General features: G+C 34.7%; 1 protein-coding gene across 2 annotated transcripts in view; it reads right to left on the reverse strand.

Annotated features, from left to right (window-relative positions):
• Positions 1 to 23626, reverse strand: part of LOC122798246 (gamma-aminobutyric acid receptor subunit rho-2-like) — an 817188-nt gene that overhangs the window by 230659 nt on the left and 562903 nt on the right. For both annotated transcript variants that reach the window (XM_044067049.1, XM_044067039.1), the window contains one exon: positions 21636 to 21718. In XM_044067049.1, coding sequence (XP_043922984.1) covers positions 21636 to 21718 — 83 coding nt within the window. The remainder of the gene's footprint in view (positions 1 to 21635; positions 21719 to 23626) is intronic.

The following is a 23626-nucleotide window of genomic DNA, read 5'->3' on the forward strand; positions in this document are numbered from 1 at the left end:
CAACTTCTTGCTTCCTTCTTCATTGTTATTTCACCATCTCCTGACATTTATAAAATACAGATTCCTAGATTTAATTATGCTATCTTCAGCTTATCCTCTGTTCTTCTCCTCTTACTGTGCCATCTTTCATCCTAGCATGACTCAATTATATCTCAAAATATCTCCCCAACTCTGTCCCAACCACCAATCCATATGTCCTCTTTACACCCTCCACAGATTGCACCAAACATATTTAATATTTCCCCTCACCTTTATTCCAAATATAGGCTAATTACCTGTACTTCAACTTAAACCAAAACAAAATTAAGTGCATGAATCCTCTCCAAAAAACAAGTGTGCATAATTTTCCAATATACTAAAATCCTTGTAGGAGGAGATATACGCTGTAATCCTGGCCCCACCTATCACAATGAACATAATGATAATTCTCTCCCTCACACTTCAGTAAGCCAACAACAGCCAATCCACTACCCTGGTGATCTAATTTTTGCTGCTACAAATGTTAGAAGCATAAGAAATAAAACTACTGAACTACATGCCTGGATTGCCCAACATAAGTCTAATGTTTTCACTGGAACTGAAATTTGGCTTAAGCCCAGCATAAATTACTCTGAAGTTATATACCCTGGCTATAATATTATCCATAATGACCATATAAAGAGTATTGCTTTAATATTTCCCTGTACCTACCACATCTCCCCTTACAGCAAACTAACACCAAAATTCACTTAATCAATAAACAAATATGTATCACTGCCCTTTATATCCCCCCTGGCAACAAAACAGCTATACTGAAAGATATCCTGCTTTGGACCCATAATATTTACACATGAAAATACTACGAGGTCTGGTTTTGTCAATGTCATTTGGTTGGACATAAACTGTAACTCCCCTGCATCTAGCATGGGTCATATATGGTATCACACAAGTAATTAATAGCTTCACGCATTAAAGCAAAATATTAGATTATCTATTAGACTGGATCCTAGTAGCAGACCCTAGCAAATACTCCATTACAGGTACAATGTCAGACTCTCACAGTGATCATCTCACAGTCTATACAACTAGACAGCTCAAACATCCAGCTAAACAACAACATTTATAAATCATGCAACCTTTCCAAGTTTAACCCAGAAATGTTCATTATTACACTCTTATCTATTAACTGGAACGTCCTAAAAATCCTCCCCTTAGATGATGATGTAATTGGATTTAATACAAGTTTTCTAAATATCCGAAATTGCCTTGCACCTCCTAGAAGGAAGAGACTGAAAACAAATAATGCTATTTGGCTATCCAAAAAGGGTAGAATGCTAATGTAGGAGAGAGAAAAAGCATGAAAAGAATTTCATAAATATAAAACACCTCAACATCTTGAAAACTTCAGAACGCTTCACAATCAAACTAAAAGGCAAATAAATGAAGACAAAAACTATACTATAATAACTTTCTGAATAATACTAAACACAACCCTAAAAAATGTGTACATCCATTAAAGAAATCTTACATCCTGGCCAAAAATTCAACCCAAACCCCCTCTCCCGATAACTCACTACTTGAAACTGCAATACAGTTCAATTCTTATTATATATATATAGTATAACATCTCTAACCAAGGATTCCTAAACATCTGATCCTAACCCTGCCCAACAGCCACATATCACCACATCCACTTTCACCTTCAAACCTCTGCCCACATATATATAAAATTATTCCTAAACTAATATAAACCTTCAGTTCTACAGCTGATGATATTCCAAGCAAATACCCCAAAATAGCTGTCAATAGCATTGCCTATCCTGTCTCAATCCTTATAAATAGGTCAATCGGGGAATCCCACATTCCCTCTCTCTGGAAAAAGTCACACATTATCCCCCTACACAAAGGAGGAAATTCAATATATATTAATAACTTTAGACCTATAGCAGTCTTAAAAACTGCAAGAAAAATCTAGCCAAGCTAAAATTTCCACTGTGTAATTCCTTAAAACCTCTTATATTAGAGGTACATGGGATATATGCAAATGACCCCTTAAGGACATCAGGTGTTTAGCTATATGGCAGTTATGAATGCCCATGACTTTTTTTTCTTTTTAAGTCTGTTTTGGACAAATTCAGGCCAGTAAAAAAATACCACACTAGCTGTGGACATGCATGTTTCAACCTTCTTATGGCCTCTTCAGCACAGCATAATTGGACTGTTTGGCTAACCTTTGGAAACACAGGGTTGTTGTACCAAACTGATATCCATAACCATTAGGGTGTCTGCAAAATATCCCAACTAACAAACTAAAATAATGAGTAAGAAGGTCACTTAGACAAATCAGTCAATAAAAACTACAAGTAAAATCTATCCAGGTAAGATTTTCCACTGTGTGATGCCTTAAAAACTCTTGTATTAGCCCCCTCACCAAAATACTTGAAAAATGTATTCAAAAACAATTGCTGTACTATTTCCTGCAGGAAGAACTCCTATCCGCTACACAACACTATTTCTTTCCTTCCCATAATACTAGCACTGCCCTTCTAACCTATATAGATACCATCAATAAAGCTAGAGATAATGGCAAACAGGTCTATTCCTTATCTTTAGCCTAGTCTAAAGACTTTAGCACAGTTTGTCACAGCAAACTTCTACTTCAAATGTCTGCCCACCCTTCTGTAGTTCAAAAGCTACCTGTCCAATAGGTATCGGTCAGTAAGATGGTACTCTATGCTCTCTCCTTACTGCCCATTCACCACCGGTGTATCACAAGGCTCTATCCTTGGTCACCTCCTCTTTAACATGTTCACCAACACCTTCTATACTTACACACAACAGGCTACCATAATACAATACGCAGATGATTCTACTCTCATTTGCACATCTGACAACATGCCACACCACCAAAAAATTACTCAGAAAACTTTAACAGCCAATGAAATATGACTTCATAACTCACAACTCATGTTCATCCCAAAAGAGACCAAACTACTTTTTTTTCCCAAATCCCTCTCTCATGAAAAAAACAATTAAAGTCCTCTCTCTTAATAATACAACCACTGAAGTCACTCACGTCTCATAGCAAACTATTGGGGGTGATAGTGGATGATAGTCTTATATTCGACCTGCATTTTCAAAATTGCAAAAGAAAAACTCATCAAAAAATAGGTATGTTTTAGAGTCAAAAACTTTCTCACTGCACAACTAAAGCTACACTTGCCACTTCTTATCTCCACCTCACTCTTCTTTATGGCACTCCCATCCTTACTAACCTCCAGGCATCACAAAAATTAAAACTTGAACAGTGCTATAACAAAGTTGCTAAATTGCAGCACATATCCCATTCAGAAGCCACCACTGTATAGCACTGAAAAGCCTTAATTGATTAGAACTGCTACAACTAACATATACATAAATTCTTACCACCTATAAAATTATCCAGCATCCTTCTGCCTGTACATCACCTAAAAACATTCTATACAGCTATGTTCCCAGTGACCAAAAACTCCTGTCGGTCTACAAGCCTAACAAATCTGCTGGGGATTGTCTGTACTTGTACAAGGTTGCTAAATTCTGGAACTCTTTACCTGAATCTATCGGGTCTATATCCTCCCTCTCATCTTCCAAAACTACTCTGAAAGACTTCTTAGCTAAAATCTGGCTCTGTTCTTGCTCACAACTAGGGTAAACTATATCCCTAAATGTGAACAGCTACCTTTTCATTCTGTATAACTCCTTACTCTCCCTTCTTCACTTACTTCCTTACTGCAGTCTAATTCTCTTCCCTGATTTTCTCTCTAAATATACCATAAACCTGTTTTTCCTTTACCTCATATTGCAATTCCATTTTGTATTAGACTAACTAAACTTTAATTTCTACATAAACTGTCTAAAATTTCTTTAAATATTAAATGATTATCATACACCTTGCATTGATTTTTAACCAAAGTTTTTATATTATGTCTGATTTGTTATAATTATTTAAACTACAGATGTTTTTATTTTATTTTTAAAGATCGTAAAATTATTGTTCTTAAAATTTTTTGTAATAATTTGAAGCTTTTCTCCCTGGCCCTTCACTGAAAATGGGCTTCTACCCAGTTGGACAGTCCTGGTAATCAAACGACAATAAATAAATAAATAAAGTTTTAGCTTCTCTAACACAAAATTAAGATCCCAAGGAGAGGTCACCAGTTTTCTTGGAGGCCTATTATGCAAACCCCTTTCAAGAACATTTTGACATCAGATTGCATTGAAAGAGGAGGATCCATGGGCAGACATGCTGAATTGGCCAATAACTGAACCTTGATAGAGGAATAAGAAAGGGGATAGGATGACAACTCACACAAATATTGTAAAACCAGAGAACAGCTAGCTCTGAATGGGTGTTGGTTATGCTGTTGGCACCAACAAGAAAACCTTTTCCATTTGTTAAGATATCATTTTCTAGTAGCAGACTTTCTATCATCCATTGGTAACTGCTGTACATACTCAGAAAACAGATGCCTATAAGGAATTAAGACCCTATCATCCAACCGGTCAACTGAAGGTGATTGATGTTGAGGTGTTTCAAAATCCCTGGTCTTGTTTAATTACATCCAGTCTGTGAGGAAGCTTATGGATAATTGCCCCTTGCCATTTCCAAAAGAAGGGATGCCCACAGTTGCCTTGGCAAGAATGGGCTCACCATAATTATCTTGGGGAAATCCTTCTGAATCTTCAGAAGTTCCCTGAATATAAGTGGAAAGGTTGGAAAGGCATACAGGAACATTTCTATTCAAAGAAAAGAAAAGAAAAGGCATCTGTCTTCCAGGTCTTTTTGCATGGAGTACTGGAACAGAATTTTGCTAGTTGATTGTTCAGAGTAGAGGCAAAGAGGTCTACTTGAGGAACTCCCCACAGATGGGAAAGTAATTTTAAGCATTAAAATAATACATGGAAGGCTTTTCCCAAAAGGGAAATTATCTGCCCAGCAATGGAACAGCACATGCTGACCATCAGGCCTCTGAAGCTCATAATAGAGCACTCTGTTTGTCATTAGGAACGTTCTGAAGGTCTTGGCACCCAAACCTGCCTTTTTAGTCAGCTCAGCTCAAGTCAGTTAATGGCTTGGGTACATGGAAGGTGCAAGTTATAACCCATAGAGCTTAGGCTACTGCAGCAGTGGTCAATATGAATAACATCTTGAGTTTTTTAAAGATAAACTTATTGATTTATTTACTAAAATTTGTCACACAAACTCAGTGGGAATAAACATTATATATCAGCTCCAGGAAAAGGAATTTTACATTAATTTTATTTATATTCCATCAAGAACAAACTATATAGAAAAGAAAAACAAGTGCAAGCCAAGGTGGGGGAGCTCCATAGCTAAAATCATGATAAAGGTAATGAAGACACATTAAAGTTATAAGAATTCTCAACAAGTAATAGTATTAGGAAATTAAAGAAGACATAATACCTAAAATCTCTTTAACATCATAAACTTACCACATGAAGAAGCATGATCTTGCCTATAAGGAAAGGCAACTGCAAATTCTTGTTTAACTATGTTAAGAAAGCCAAACAAAAATTAATTTAAAATCATAACACCCTAACTATCAAAGAAGGAGACTTTACAGATATATACTAGAAACTTTTTCAAACCAATACAGTGTACATTTTATGGTGATGGTTTTCATATGCAAGCAGTAAATTGATCCATTTATTAAAATTTGTCACAGAAACTGAGTGGGACCAAATAAAATTCTATTGGTATCTTTAGCCACATTTGAAGATATCACATTGGGGCTTCTACTCTTGTCCAAAAAGTATGTTCTGTGCAGTAACATCCCTGATATGTACTGGGCTTTAATAGTTATATCCACAAGCATTGTTTAAAAATCAGGTGCTGCAAACTTCTGACCAATAAATCTGACATATATTTTGTATAGCATTATCGAAAGGATAATTGCCTGTTCAATTATTCTTCTTCTTTCAGCTTTTCCCAGTTAGGGGTCGCCACAGTGGATCACCTGTCCGCTCATGATTGGCAGTGGAGTTTTACAGTGTCGAGTTGCCAGCCCGGCGCCCAACCTTCCACAGAAGGCACACACACACACACACACACACACACACACACACACACACACACACACACACACACACACACACACACACACACTCACACCTAGGGCCAATTTAGAGTGTCCAATCCACCTGCAGCATGTCTTTGGGATGTGGGAGGAAACTGGAGCACCCGGAGGAAACCCATGCAACCACAGGGAGGACATGCAGACTCCGCACAGAAGGTACCCCAGCCAAGGATTGAACCAGAGAATCTCTTGCTATAAGGTGACAATGCTAACCACTGCACCACCATGGCCACTCTATAATTGCTTGTTCAATAAAACAAGGAAATTAGAGAGGCAGCAATACTAGATCAGGTACAAAGGAAGGATGTTCTTCCTAATCTTAGCAGCAGTTTAGAACATTTTTTGCTACAACAAACTAAGGGTTATCAGTTCATAATGTGCAGTTGGTCCTAACAAAGGCATAATATAACACTCTGACTTCTGTTGTTATGGATAGCTCAGTTTATCTAAAAATTAATAACAGAATAATTAAGAGTATATTTAAATAAGTGAAAGGTAACAATGAGGGAAACTGTGTTGTATAAAAGGAGTCAGTATCAATATCAGTATATCTCCTGCTTGGAATATTTTACTGCTAGCATAAAACTGGGAGATTATAGCATAGATTGTGTAGTTGCACCACAAGCTGATTCATTTGTACTCCATGTATATTCAATAAATTAAAAGAGTGATGCCTGAACAATTGAAATGTTAATGTACATGACTAAATGTGTCGTGGTGCATTCAGTAGGAAAATGGTAGTCAACTCATAAATAACATTAAAACAGCAGAAGTGCCTGCATATTTATTGACACAAATATTACGTTTCACTAAAACATTCCACAGTTGCTGAAAAGTCTTTTGTAACAATATATTTGATCATGTGATGCACTAGAAGTTGGTCATGTCAGATTCCATACTTTGCCAAAATAAATCACAATAATTGATTATGGAGTGCAACACAACCTTCTGCTTTTATCTAACAGCCCAATTGATCCAATAAGATAGAGTGTAAAGGCTCATTGCTAAACTGACTTAATATTTGACTCTTCCTCTGCGATTACTCAATTCACCAAAGTTTTTGTTTTTATTGCATAAGAATGTAAAATTATTACAATGCATGTTCTGGATATGTCTGCATCTATTTCAAATGCTGTGTCTATCGAGACCATGACCAAAAAGGGTATCTATATGGTTCAATCCACTTACTTGAGCAAGGAACAAATACAATTATAAATAAATGCTAAAGTAATATATTAGGTTATCGGTTTCAAAAATCATCTCATTAGTCTTATATATCTTAGAGGAAGGCTTGTGTCTAATTTGCAATTTTGTTTTTCTTTGGATCTCAGTTATTAAACTGCAGTGTCACTGGGACTATTGCAAGCTTTAGTAGGTTTGTTAAACTGATAACATTCAATGACAGAAATCAAAAGGACAGATCTACAACTTAGCACTTCCTAAATCTTTGGAATAAACTGCTGCAACACATCTAAAATAGTCTACTGTGAATGAATTCCAAATGCAGACATTTACATGAATTAGAAAATTCAGTATGGATTAAAACTATTGAAACATTGGAATACCTAAAAGTGTTAAGACTTTATCAGACTGCTTGCTTTCTTTAAAGATTTTATTTTACATATACGCTATTGAAATTCAAGGGCACTGATTCCCTTATGTTCTCCGGCATTCCTATTGTATAGCATATTAGCGTCAGACATCTTGTAAATATTGAATATGTAGTTGAGTTTGTGCATCTATTTAATGCATTTTCAATCTTCACTTCTGTTTTTACTTACAAAATGTGCTATAACTCTGGGGCCAGGGCCATGGCTGAATATTAGGACTAAGCTTATTTAACTAACAAATATTAAGTAAATAAACAGTAAGCTTTGTCAGCAACAATAAACATCAGAAAATACATGACACATGTACTCTGTCTATATATTATGCATGGCACATTGACACGTATACTCTGTCTGTACATTATTGTTGTTAATAATAACTGAATCATGAGTTCTAATTTCCTTTCTTAAAATGTCAGTCATAGCAGGTAGCTATATGATTTCTCCTTCTGCAAACTATTTGACTAAATCACAGCCTGTAATGTTTAGTTCAATGAATAGCATCCTGTTCCCACAGAAGGCGAGGAAAGAAAAATACTTACACAACAAAAATTGTCAGAAACTTCAAATAAAAATTTGTGTTCAGTTATACAACAGATTCATGAAAAACACTATATAGACCAAGAAACCTTGTGCCATTTGGTAAAAGAAGTGACTGAGGAAGTGCAAAATTTTAAAGAAGAAAATTTAGAGATGTTTGAAGGGCATAAAAAGGAAATATGGCCATGGGAAAGAAAGAGATATCTTATATGGTGAATATTTATGCAAAGAAGAAAGCCAAATTAATCAACACAAAAAAGGCAGCCCCAAAGATATTTAAAGAGAAATATAGGCAAATGCATCCGGATATGAAACATTTCACAATAAAAAATCAGATCACAAAGAGGGAATGTAGACCAAAAGATTAGTAAAGTAGAAGTTAAAAAAAATAGAAGCTGAAGTAGCGTAATATTTGTGAAGTGGAGGGTTCAATGTAGAAAGTCTAACACAAGTCATATCACAGCATGATGGAACAATTAGCCCCAAAAGTAAGGAAAAAGAAGAGGAGCAGGAAACATCTGAAGAAGAAATATGGACATGGGAAAAAAGAGAATCTTGTATGGTGCAATATTTATGCAAAAGAAACAGTAAAACTAAACAGTGCAAAAAGAACAACACCAAATATATTTGAAGAGAAATACAGGCAAAGACATCCAGATATAGAAAATTTTATAATACAAAAATAAGAAAACAAAGAGTAAAAGTAGAAAAGAGGATTACTAATGGAGAAGTTAAAGAAATAGAAACTGAGGTAATGGATTACCTGCAAAGTGAAGGATTTAGTATAGAAAATTTAACTCAGATAACAACACAACAGGATTGAGAAATGGATACCCAAATTAAGGAGAAACCAGTGGAGCAGGAAGCATCTGATCAGTTGACATATGAAGATACTTTGGCGCCTCCCATAGGAAACCAATACAAAGGTTTAGTTGGAGCTATACAGCAAGAGAAAGAACAGGAAACTGTGGCAACTCTGACACAGTCAATGTTTTAGACTGATAGGCCAGTGAGTTCCCATATGGAAGAGCAATGGATGACACAAAGTGAAACTGAAGAGAACGTAGCACAGAAAGAAGGTCCAGAACTTTCTATAAAATGCCTACAGGAAATGGCGAACAAAGAATATGCCTCAGTTTAGAAGAAAATGATCTAAGAGAAGAGTTGCTTGATTTAATAGAGATGGATAGACATATTAAGATCAATAAAAGAAACAGACTGCAGAAGGTCAATAAAACACAAAAAGAAGTTTGATAAAACAAATACATACAGCAATTAGGACTGTCCATAGAAATTCATGCAATATAACAGAAGTAAGTAGGATATATTACAGTGCAGCCAAATTAATAACAGATAAAGTCCTACCACAAGAAAACAGGGAAGTATCAAATAGAGAAAACTATAAAGCAATTAAGACAAGAAGTGTCACTGTTAGAAGAGTATAGAAGAGGGAACAGATCAACAAAAATACTCAGAAAGATAAACGTAATGGTTTATTATCAAAATAGTCAACGGAGATGCTACACAGATGGAAAACTCGAAAGATGGATGATTGATTTTCCATGTTGCAGAACATCTCTTTATTCAAAAAGTTGCCCCCCTGCAAAAACGTGATGTCAGGTGTAGGAGTAATTTACCTGTGCTCCTATACGGGCATCATGTGATCTGTTCAATGATAATGTTGAATCTACTGAATTCATTCAACAGATTCAACATTGTGCTTTGTTGAATGCTTTCAGTTTCACTATTTTTTGTTGGTGTTCTGCATGGGATTTATTTTGTCCCACAACATTTTGATAGTAAACTAGATGTGATAAAATCAATGTGCAGTATTATAACAGATCAGGATTTAACATGCATTATCGCAAATGATAATCCAAAAATATCAGCATTAGCAGAAAAACTTAGAAGATACACAGATAAATATCAAGGAAAAGTACAAAATATGCAATTTACGGATGACCCAAAAAGTTTTATAGAGAATTGGGAAACAAGACAAAAGGAATTGAAAGACCTTCAAAAAAGGAGAAATAGATACATTTTGGAGAAATATTTATGAAGATCCTGTGGAACATAACAAAGATGCTGAATGGCTAGAAGAAGTAAAAAAAAGACTAAGAAGTTGAAATGTACTGGACATGAAATGGGATGAAGCAGCAGCCAGAGAGACGGAAACAAAGTTAAGAAAAGCCTCTAATTGGAAAACCCCAGGCCCAGATGCAGTACCTAACTTCTGGCTGAAAGTATTAACATCTTTGCCATGAGTAAGGACTATTTATATGTACACCCCAAACAAACACCAGCCTGGCTAACAGCACAAAAAAACAATACTCCTACTTAAGAGTGAACCTGCAAGCTACCCTAAAAATTAGAGACCAATAACTTCCCTTCTGATGATGTATAAACTATACACTGGAACTGATACCGACAGTTTATAGTCATTTAGAAGAAAACTCAATTATGGCAATAGAACAAAAGGGTAATAAAAGAAAGTCATATGGAATTATGGATCATTTGTTGTTAAATAAAGTCATAGTGGAGAACTGTAAAAGAGGAAGAATCGAAGTATGGCATGTATAGACTACAAAAAAGCATTTGACAGTATCATACATTCATGGATAAAGGGGCAGCCATGGTGGTGCAGTGATTAGCATTGCCACCTCACAGCAAGAGGTTCTCCAGTTTGATCTTCGGCTGGGGTGCCTTCTGTGTGAGTCTGCATATCCTTCCTGTGGTCATGTGGGTTTCCTCCAGGTGCTCTGATTTCCTCCCACATCACAAAGACATGCTGTAGGTAGATTGGACACTCAAAATTGGCCCTAGGCATGAGTATGCATGTGTATGGGCCTTCTGCGGAAGGTTGGGCACTGGGCTGGCAACTCAACACCGTAAAACTCCACTGCCAATCATGAGCGGGCAGGTGATCCACTGTGGCGACCCCTAACCGGGAAAAGCCGAAAGAAGAAGAAGAAGTACATTCATGGATAAAGGAGTGCTTAAAAATGTATAAGATACACCCTATACTGATAAACTATATCACAGTGACCATTAAACAGCACTAAACAACTTTGCAGTTAAGCCATATTAAAGGGCAAATTATTATTCCAGGGATAAAAATCCAGAGGGGGATATTCCAGGGTCACTCTTTATCACCGCTGCTCTTTTGCCTTGCCCTTAACTCATTAAGCCGTCTGCTTAATAAATTAAGTCATGGCTATAATTTGGCTCCCAGCAAGCAAAAGTGTAAAGGCTTCTCATCTTCTCTTTGCTGATGATTTAAAACTGTATAGCTCATCAGATGAGGAACTGAAAGCACAACTGAAAATAGTTAACACTTTTTCAGATTATATAAGACTGTAATTTGGCCTTGATGAATGTGTAAAAGCAGTCTTTAAAGCAGGAAAGCTGCAGCACCAAGAAAATAGTAGTTTGGGAAAAGAATGTGATATACAAGAACTTGAGCAAGAGGGAGTATATAAATATTTTGGAATTGATGAAGGATCAACAATAAAACACGAATAAATGCAAATAAAACTCAGTAAGGAATATTTTAGAAGTCTTAAATTAATCATGAAAACAGTGTTGACATCTAGGAACAAAGTTCAAGCTATAAACCAATTTGCTCTTCCTGTCCTAACTTACAGTTTTGGAGTGATTGACTTGCCCCAAAATGTGTCGGACAGATTAGATGGGAAAACAAGAAGGAAGCTTCATGCTCACCAAATGATTTATAAATAACAGTGTCTACCAATATTATATATTCCCTGTACCGAAGGAGGTATGGGCCTTCTTGAAATTTATCACATGTATAGATCTGCAATCATGGGACTGCATACATATCTGCTGACATGACAAGACCCAAACATAGTGAATGTTTTGAAACATGAGGAGAATAAATCTAAGATGACTTCCCTTATTAGTCTAGCAGAAGCATATCTGCATCAAGCGGGAATGGAAATAAAACCAGGAGTAGATAAAAATAATGCAGCAACTGAATGTACCAAAAATCAAAAGAAAGAATATAAGATGAAGGATCAGATGAGAAGGCAATAAATGTGAAAATGCATAAATATAGTTGCATGTATAGAAATCTCCTGGAACAACCTCATGTTGATCAGGATTGAATGCAGGAATGGTTAAAGAGAGGCAAATTCAAACTAAAGGATGAAAGGTTAATATTGGTGGCCCAAGATAGTCGACTACGTACACACTGGTTTACAAATTCCATTGAACATGTGGGAGAAACAGACAAATGTAGGTTTTGTAAAACAGAATTGGAAACAGTTGTACATATTGTTGCTGGTTGTGACATACTAATGGCAGAAGGATTATATACTGAAAGGCATAATAATGTGGCAAGATCATTGCATTGGGGATTGTGCAAACATTATAATATTGAAGTATCTGAAAAACACTGGAAACATGAGCCACAAAGCATCATAGAAAATGATGAAAGTCTATATCACATGGGATCATCCATTACCAGCAGTTAAAAAATAGACACGAGAAAACCAGCTATAGTAGTCCATGAAAAGAAGACAAAAGTAGCATTGATCATTGACATTGCTACACCCACTGACTACAGTGTCTTACACAGAGAGAGGCACAAAGCCATAAACTACCAGGATTTGCAGGCAGAAACATGGGCAATGTGGAAGATGGATACCCAGACAGTTCCAATCATAGTAGGAGCAATGGGTCTTATAAAAAATAATCTACAATCATATTTAGATATGTTACCAATACATATAACTCCATATGAATTGCAAAAGAAGTCATTACTGGGCACATTGTGGGTGCTGCGAACAGCACTTCTGGGTGACATCAAAGATTGATACAATACTAATTTCATGTATTTTAATCATACTTTGACTTAGGAATGGGTTCCATTACCATCATGGTATCAGAAAACCAAAACATTTGGAGAAATTACAAAAGGTGCTTGAATTCATTTTCCATTAGTCATACTGTTGTGCAGCATAAGTGGTTACTGTACTCTTGAGTATGCCATCTTTCAAATGAGATGTTAAACTGAGGTCCCATCTCCCTGAGTTGGTGGTAGCACAGACTAATGCAAACAATACTTTAACAATAACCCCTCCATCACCTTCTTCTAAATCCTTTGACATAATACAATAATCAGTCTCAGTTTTCAGTCTTGTGTATAAGTCCTTTCTCTACTTGCATACATTTATCCTGTTTTCATTAAGTCGGGATTTTTCCTAATGTTAGGTGAAGCTTTCTTCTTTTTCATCCTTACATCAGAATTTAAGACCCTGATAATTATAACTGAGCCATTTATCAATCCATATGGTACCATTTTTCAAATTATTCTTCCCTCTGTTTTACCACGGAATGTGCATGAACATTTATTATTCTATACACAGTACCCTTTAATTGTGTTCCTTAACAGTACATCTAAAACAATTGATCTACCTAACACTACCACAATGAAATGAAATAGCCTCACTTCATCCTTTTTTTACCAATACAGCTATCGCTGAACATGAATCTACCCAATATTTTCATACAACTTTATATCCCCCAAACTCTTCCATTTGTACCCAATTGTTCTGTTTGATGTAATGGGTGTATAACAAAATTATCACATTATTACTGTGTTTTTACACCATTCCAAAATGCATAACTCCTTATATTATTTTAATACTAACATTAATTGACAGAATCCTAATATATATTACCTTTGCCTTTTTTCAAATTGTGTTGAGAAATGTTTTATTTTCCTTTTTTTTACATTCACTCACTCACTCTCTCTTTCTCTCTCTCTCCAATTGAATTATTTTTATATATTCTCTTTCCTTCGTCTGCCATTTTCTCTTCTGACCATTTCATCATGCAATACATCACACCTGTATGTAATTACTTCTTGTATTCCTATCTACACATTTCCACCCCCTGCTACATCATTTCTCCATCTTCCTCACTATTGCTGTCCTCTATTTCAACATCAGCCTGTTCTGTCACCATATCAGTAGCATTTTTTTTCAGTTTTTTCCCTTGCCCCATTTTCTTATAGGCCTTCAATTGAACCAAAAGTGATCTTTTTTAACATTTTCTACTCAATTTCTTTCTACAATTTTGTATTAGGTGGTCTCCTTCTATACAGTGGTGACACCTTCCTTTTTGACACTCATTAATCAAACGAGTATTTCCCCCACTAAAATAACATGCTTTGGCTGCCCCTACAGCCTGCATTAAAAACAGTACTTGGCAAATGTGATACCTTTTATTTTCAGTTTTCAGGGACAACCTTACTTTCCCATCCACTAATCCATGCATTTTCATAATTCCTTGAATGTCTTATATTTTTAACTTTGTTACACATTTCTTCTAAAAAATACTTTACAGCATATTGAGTTATTTCAGCAGACCTGAACTGTCTGGCAGTTTGTAACTAATTGCAGTCTCTGTCATATGAAAATATAATTCCAAGGATACCCATTTTCTTTCCTTCATAAATATTGAAATATTTCAGTATTAAAGCATGAGTGAGTTGCATGTGTCACATTACAACATAGCTCTTTGTTAAGTGTATGAAAAATTACTTTAAATCCTAATGGGATGATTATTCTTCCCCATACAACATATCTACCAATTGCACAGTCCTTCTTACTTGTAATTCTTACCACAGGTTATGAAAGCCTTCCATCAAACTATTCAGTTCCTGCCTTTCTTATTCAGTACTTTCTACAATAGCCACACAAGTACTTGTTTGATTTGTTTGACTACAAACATTCTAACTGTTCACATTGCACAAGTTTAAGTAATTCCTCTTGCTGCAAGTCTTTGAACCATCATCCCATGATAAAACAGAATCCTTCCCAGGATCACTTTTTTACAATAGTTATAATAACAATCATCATCCAGCCCTCCTTACTGAATTTCAGTAACTTGGATCACCTCCTTCTGACCCTGATCACTGCTTTAGTAGAGACCAGTTCATCATCTCTGTCCAACACCTCTGACTCCTCTGCTCCTTGATCCATTGCCTCTGATCTGTTGCTTTCCATATTTTTAAACAATTTTCATCATCTCTGTATCACGAGACATTATCAGTGCTACATGTATCCAGGTTGCCAATTCACCTAACAATGCTTTATAAATCATTGTCTGAGATTGTCAACAATTTTATTAATGTAGCATTCCTCCATTAAGACAGAATAAGTGGAAACTAAGCTTTACAGAATCTGATCTGTCTCATGCATCATATAACCTTCCCTCTGTATATGCATGTATACATTTTTATAATTTATATTTCTGCATTTCATAAGAAATATATATATATATATATATATATATATATATATATATATATATATATATATATATATATATATATATATATATATATATATAATTACCATGACAGTGGCTCTGTGAAGTGAGACATCATCAGTGGGTTGATTGTCGTGATTTCCTTGCCTGAAATCCTTAGTTTGGCAGATTTTTACCTTCTACTTCCACATTTTATGGTGCATGTGCTTCATTACAGCATATACCATAACATCACACAGAACTAAAGCAGTGTTTCCCACTCCTGCACCCCGTACCAGCTCACTTCTGTTCTCTCTGAGAAGTACAATCTGTAGAACTGGGTACCAAAAGAATAACATATCAAAATATCTTTATCTATATCTACAAATGCTTCTTTGTAGTGCATGACAGCTACTATTCTCACAAATCAGGAAAAATACAGGCTTGTTAAGCAAACAAAAATATATTACGAACTCAGTCCCAATAAACCAAGAACAAGAACAGCAATGAGGCACAAATTAAATCCAATAAACTCTTCCAAGTAGGATTCCGAAATAACTCTTCGAGATATAGTAGTAAACTTCTTTATTGCTAAACCACAACCTACAGACTGCACGAAACAGAAAAATATCAATCAAGCGCTTTCACCTGCAGCTATGTCAGGCTTTCTCAAGATGAACCACAAGCGTTGTGGATGTGCTTAAATCACACCCTCCATTCAACAATAATCAATTAAGAACCCATTAGTAACTCATAGTTAATGAGTTCAATTTACAATGCTACGTGCTTAAAACAATATTTCTTATCATAAAATGTACAAACTATTGTTCGATGTCGGTAAAAGAACTCTTGCAATAATAAAATGACATACGTAGAAGTGTATTTCACAGTCTAGTACAATTTGATTCTGTTTAAATAAACCTTGTTTTTATAGAATGAATTAATTAACCAAAACAATTCTTCAAAAATAATAAAAAATACACTATGAAAGTTTAAATACTTGACTTGATGGATTGCTCAAAATTGAATGAGTCGTAATTAAAGTATTACGTATCTGAATAAAACTTTCCTTTCTTACAATGTGTAACTGTTATTCAGCGTTAACAAAAACAGTTAATCAAATGTTAAAATACATTGGAATGCACTTAACGAACAGGCATTTACTTCGTTCCTTTAAAGAGCCTTGTATTAATATAGTGCATTCATTACCAAACGTAAAACTTCAAATAACTCAAAGATGCATTGAAAATACTCATGCAACTTGTGTGCAGAATTGCTGAAATAATAAAAGTCGTAAATTTTTCTTTTATTCTTTTTTTCTTTTGTAAAAGAATGTAGTTTCTGACTTTATGCATAGCATAATTGGACTTAATAAATATGTCCATTTCCATATAGAAACCAATAATGAAGAAAAGCAGTGAATGTTGATCATCAAGGTTTTTGTGTAAAACCTGAGTAATAAATTAATATTGAGTTTACAAAATAAATAACTATAAGAAAAATTAATAAAAAATATGAAAAATTAATGAAAAATGTAAATTAACTAAAAAATATAATTAACTAAAAAAAAATTAATTAAACTACCTATAACTCATATTGAATAGTGTAATGATATGTCCTAATTACAATTGATGTTGTGTTTGTGTCCAATAATTTATGAAAAATTAAAAATGGTAAAATTTTTTTTTTTTTTATTTTTTTTTATGCTAGACAGCGCTTGAATAAATAAAAATTAAAAATTAAAAGTTAATAATTAAATGTGGTGTTGTCGTAGTTATAAATAATTTGTAATGTTAAAATATTAGGACTATCACATTAAAAGATTTAATATAGGAAACAAGGAACATGTAAAAAATGGGAAAATAAATGGAAAAATGTGCAACTTATTTGAATGTAAATATATAAAGATAATAGAATGTAGGTATAAACAAGTGTCTAAAAATTCCTTTATAATAAAAGCTATGTACATATGTTGGGTACATTCTAAAGTCAAAAAGTTTGTACCCAAATAAATCAACAGTTTTGTGGTATAGCCATATCTCTCACAACAATACTTATGATTGTGTAGAAATAAGGGGAGTTGGAAATATTTGTATATATGCCTGCTGTATACAAAAATAAACCAAGTTACAACTTTGCCCGTCTTAATTTCAACAGACTAGTAATGCTAATGGCTTCATTTAGACCCGGAGGTTGTGATGCATTTAATCTTAACTGCCAATTAAGTTCTTTAAAATCAATTGTTGTTTCCCAATCTCCACCCCTGGGATTCAATGGTACCTGCTCAATAATTTTAGGGTCATCTTGGGGCAAACTGTCGAGTGTTTATAAAATGCATTTGTATCTTTCTTTCTCCGTATGTCGTAGAGGTGCTCGTAAATCCTCTTACGTAGCGTCCTCTCTGACTTTCCTATATAAAAACTCTCACATTCTTGACATACTCCTAAATAGATTATTCCCTTGGATGCACAATTGCAGTACCCCTCAGGTTTCACTTTGAATTTTCTTGACTTGATATAATAGGTGTTGGTGTTCGTAATATATGGACACTGCTTACAACAGTTGCATTTGTGAGTACCTGTTAAACAACCTTTGTTCTTAATCACTGATGGTGTGTGTTTTTCAAACATATTCTTAAGGTTGGTATTCCTTGCATTAACAAATAAAGGTTGTTTAGGCAACCATTTATTCGTGTCTTCATTTAGTGTTAGGATAGGCCAGTATTTATGTACTGATTTTTTTATTTTATAGGCATCATTGTTAAAGGTACAACTGTATACAGTTTGAAAGTTAGGAGTGTCCATACCTTTGTCTAACAACTTGTTGTGATTTGGTACTTTGTCAGTTATTGTGCCTAACAAGGGACAATATAAATCAGCTCTTCTTAGAAGAACCTCTTGGTGCATTGCCTCTATCAAGGGTTTGGGATAACCTCTTTCTAAAAATAATTTAGTTCATGTTTTAACTTCCTTGTCAAACATTTCATCAGTGTTGCACATTCTAGAAGCTCTAATGAGCTGACCCTTTAAAATTCCTTTCTTTTGAGAGAAGGGGTGGCCACTACTAAAATGTAGATATGCATTAGAAAAGGTAGCTTTTCTGAAAACTGAAGACTCAAACATTTGTAACTTAGTGTTCTTGGCAAGTAATACATCTAAATAATTCATAACATTTTCACTAATTTTAGATGTAAATTTTAGAAAGTGGGTAGTGCCGTTGATGTAGTGTATAAATGCTTGAAGACTTTCTCTACTACCTTTCCATAAAATGCATATATCATCCAAATATCTTTGGTAATGCAAAATATTGTCCTTCCAAGGTGATGTAAAAATAAATTCTTTTTCCCAGTAAAATAGGACAATGTTTGCATATGCAGAAGCACATGGAGAACCCATGGCCACCCCTTTACTTTGTTTAAAAAATTCCCCATTAAAGTAAATAAAATTGTTGTTTAAAATGATGTCCATAAAATCTGATAATAAATTAATCATGTTATTATTTAATAGGCTTGTTAAGCACCTTTCTGACACCAGAGAAGTGCTTAATAAGCTTTTGTTAATGTAATTCTGAAATTGACTGTATACCATAACACCAAAATTGATAAATAACATACAGTTGTTAAAACCTTTGAGGACTTGCTCCATTTCTCAAGTAGTTATAGTCAAGTCATTAAAATTTACAATTAATTTTCAACCTGCTTCGTTAGTCGGTATGGTTGCCTTCTGTTATTCTACTTTTTTAATTTATCTTTGGAACCACTCATTTTTAAAATTCTTCAAGAACCATAACATAAGTCATAAAAGTCTGCAATACGTGTGGATTGCACATATGATGTTATATTTTAAATGTGATAAATACAATTCCTCACTTCCTAGGGATTGCTAACAATTTCAGTAGAGGATCTAAATACAAATGAAAGCTTGAAAAAAAAATCAATGTCATTTTACACTAATGGCGCCAACAATATAGTTCTTTCACACCTGGTGTCTAATGCTAGCATTTCACTGAATAATCTTAATACCTAGGAGTCAAATAAAAACCTGATACTTGTGCATTAATTCATGCAAATTTTAATTTGACATTGGAGAGAATGAAAACTGAGCTAGAAGAGTGGCAAACATAGATTTAGTCTATTTCTTATACCATCAGTTTCTAAACTGAATATATTTCTTAGGTCATTTGACTTCCCTAACAACTCAATCTCAATTTACTGCTTCAGATCAGCAATAAAAAAGCTACTTCAGGGTTTGTTTGGAATAACAACAGTGCCCAGATCAGTTTGAATAACTGGTAAGAGTCAAAAATGCAAAGGAGATGTAAAAACTACTTAATTTGCTACTTTTCTATAAAATATCAAGATTAGTTAAAGTACTGAGCACCCCTGGACATTTCAGTACAAACTCCAGTATTATTCCCTCTTTGGAACATGAGGCTCAGATCGTATCTAAATAGTTTAGGCATTTCAGTGAAATTGGTCCCTTTTCTTGGTAAGACAGTGTGCATTTTCCCAAAACTTCCTTCTTCATCATGTGGATGATCAATACCCATTAATCATCATAGTTTTGTAAAAAAACTGTCTTTTGTCTTCTCCAGTTAGGGGATGCCACAGAGGATCATTGGGCCGCAGAATGATTGGCAGTGGAGTTTTTACGGTGTCGAGTTGGCAGCCCAGCATCTAGCCTTCACAGAAGGAACGCACATGCACCTACTGCATGTCTTTAAAACTCATTCAACTGCAGGGACAACATGCAAACTCTGCACAGAAGGTGCTCCAGTCGAGAACTGAATTGGAGAACCTCTTGCTGTGAGGTGACAATGCTAGCCACTGCACCACTGCAGCTGACTTTTTATCATAATCTTATAAATAAATTGAATTTGTTCAATGGATTTGTGCCGTTTCAACCACTTGTTAAATCTCAGTAAACAATGAACCTTTAAGACCATTGCACCTTCCTGTGCTGAAAGATCATTACTTGCTCCCATCACAGAAAATAACATTAGTATCTAAAATAAAAATGAAGGGCCACTGCTACCTTTACAAGGTGGCATTACACAACTAAACTTGATAAGGACAGTTGTTTCTAAACTTTCTTGCAAAAAGGAGAAAGCTTATTTTCTCAGTTTTATACTGTCCAATCTGATGATTGTCATTACAGTTGTAACCAGAGAAATGGTAATACTTTCATCAAGTGTGGAACTTCTCTTTTCAAACCACATAACTAGCTACAAGGAGTCAGTCATGGTATCTGTAACAGTCTGTTGTATTAGTCATTAAATTTAAACAGAAGTGTGTCAACAATCATGCTCCAGTAATTTGAATGATATATGGAAGAGCCAGATTGACTAGTTTATTAATTCCATTAAAGAAGTCACCATTAAATATATGGAAAGACAATGATCTATGCCAACATTTTTTGAACTGTAGAAGCCTGTTCACTTTAAGGAGATACAAAAAGACTTGCTAAATAAAAAGATGGAACTAGTTAACTTTTATGAGTGGAGTACAGCCAGTTCATATTGACCTCCTCTCCATTACTCTGCCATCTTCAAACAAAAAAACTGACACAGCTTTTCCAAACTGTATATGCCTCACAAAGTAATTAGTTCTGTCTAGATTCCATTAAGATAATTTACATTTTTGTTATATCATCATAGGACTGAAAACAAATAAACACAAAAATCATTTGTAAAATTGAAATTAGAATTTTTGTCAGCTAGCGTGTTTGTGAATTCTGACTCCATTTTTTCCTCGCTGTGCATTTTTCATTCTGTTAATGAATGGTATATTCTTAATACTAAATTTATTAAATGATGCTAGACATAAGCTTATATAAACTTTTATGTGAAAGCATGATACTTGATCACTGGAAGAGGTTATGTTTTTACTACCCTATCTGCTATTGCCACACCTAGTTGCCAATGCTGTTGCAAGCAATGCCATTCAAAAGCCTTCACAGGAATAATGACATAGTCTTATAGTAAGCCTTTCATGGCAGAATTTTTTTCCTTTTTATGCAACATGATATAATTTACAAAGTACATTGAAACAATGGAACACATAATGGATTATACAGTAAAAGTATTAAGCACAACTTACAGCTTTCTAACTCAAGTGAGCAAGTCTGTGTATCCAGTGGGAATCGACTCAGGTCCATGTTACACATTGCAGTCACTGTAACCCTGGAGAATGTGGACAGAAAATATTTTCATCAAACCCTCAAAACTAAGTATTCATAAATGAGCAGCAGTACATTTTTGTAAAAAAAATTAAAATAAACAAAAAAAAATTGATAATATTTAAAACCAAGTCATATACTCAAATATCATCTCTTTAAAAGTGGTACCAGCTCTTGTTCAATGATAACCTTCCTTTATTCTTTTCTTTCTTCATAGGTTCAAAGCTAAGTATTAGGCAAGGAGTCTACAGACCATTACATGACTAGCCAATAACCCATATTCAAAAGTTCCATGCAGTCTTAAAGAGAGTAATACAAGCTAGACCAGGGAAGAATTCAGTGTTACCCATCCAATTATCTAGGCTTATCTTGAAGGAGGTAAGGGTGCTACTCTGCTTGGCATATAGTAGAAGTTTGTTCCAGAGGTGGGGGAAACAAATCTATCACACCAATGAGTCTTATTTATGTATTGGTGAAGGCTTAGTTCTTTTAATTGGGTATTTGATTAACCATTTCTCCTATGAAACAATAAAAGGTGTAGGGGATTTGGTCTTTCATTGTTCAAAAGCCTAGATGCAAATCCCATGGAAGAGTCAATAAACATAGAGTATAGAGAGAAGTATGCTAGTCTATCCTGATGTCTAAGATTTTCGAGGTCACTTATCTTTTCATTTAAAAAACTCTGAGGTATCTTACATTGAGTGATATATTTAGACATGTACATATTAAAAGAGACATTGCAATCAATAATGGCTCTGATGAGATACAAGATTTCAATGGATCTAGGAGAAATGCCACTGGAAATTAGATGAGTCAGATAGAAGGCTTTCCTAACTACTGTTGAGATAATGGTCAAAAGATAAAGCATTATCAAAAACAGTACCAAGAGCTCTTATGACCATGTTTGAATGGGAGGGTCATCTATATAATATAGGAAAAAGTTTTGTTTACCAAAATTAACTATGCTATATTTTTCACATTTAATATGAGACCATTATCTTTGCAACAATTATTGACATGGTATGACCTATGTTGAGGCAACTGTGCGTCAGTGAAACAGAATAATAACACCTAATTTACTGACTTCCAAGATGGCTGCACACTGATCAACAGCTTAATTTCAGCTCTCCCAGTTTGAAAAAGAAATTGAGAGATAAGGGTAAGTAACTCTGCCAGTTTAGTAAATTCAGTTACTGGTCAGGAAGTACACTGCCTGGATAACAGCAAAGAAGAAACTTAGAGAGCCTGAAGGAAAATCAAGTAGAAAAGGTGAAGAGAAAACACTGACTAAGAAGAATCCTGCAGTTGTTCAGCAAAAAGAAGTTCAGGCTCCAGCTCTGGTGCAAGACACGGTTTCCTGTAATCTACAGGAAAAAATAAATCAAATGAGCTCAGAGCTGATTGAAAAAATGAAACATTGAAGGAGTATAGCAACTCAAATAAGAAAAGGCTGGAAAAATGAGGCTTTAAATAGCTATTCAGATGAAATGATAAAACTGCAAAACTCAGACATCAAAATGAAGAAACGGCTGGCTGTGTATGAGTCTACACAAGAACAGCTGTTTCAAAATATGGCAGAGTTAGATGACACAACATACAGGGAAAACATGAGATTTTTTTTGCTGTACCAGAGAAGCTGGAAGTAACAGACTGCATTAATTTTATGAAAGCACGTATAAATAACTGGACTGGTATTCCACAACAGGATTTGTTAACTAAAGGACACATTATGTGTCTATGCTCCAAATCTGGCCATGAGAAAGCAGCCAAGACTTGTATTAGTAAAAATATAATCATGCCAGCAGAAAGAATTGATCCTAACAAAACTATCCCAGAAGGACAAAATATTACAATTTGGAAACAGTAGAGTACTCACAGATAAAGATTATTCATTGTACACCAAACAAAAGAG

Source organism: Protopterus annectens, chromosome 1.part0 (genome assembly GCF_019279795.1).
Source record: "Protopterus annectens isolate FY-2018-M chromosome 1.part0, PAN1.0, whole genome shotgun sequence".
Classification (NCBI taxonomy): Eukaryota; Metazoa; Chordata; order Ceratodontiformes; family Protopteridae; genus Protopterus; species Protopterus annectens.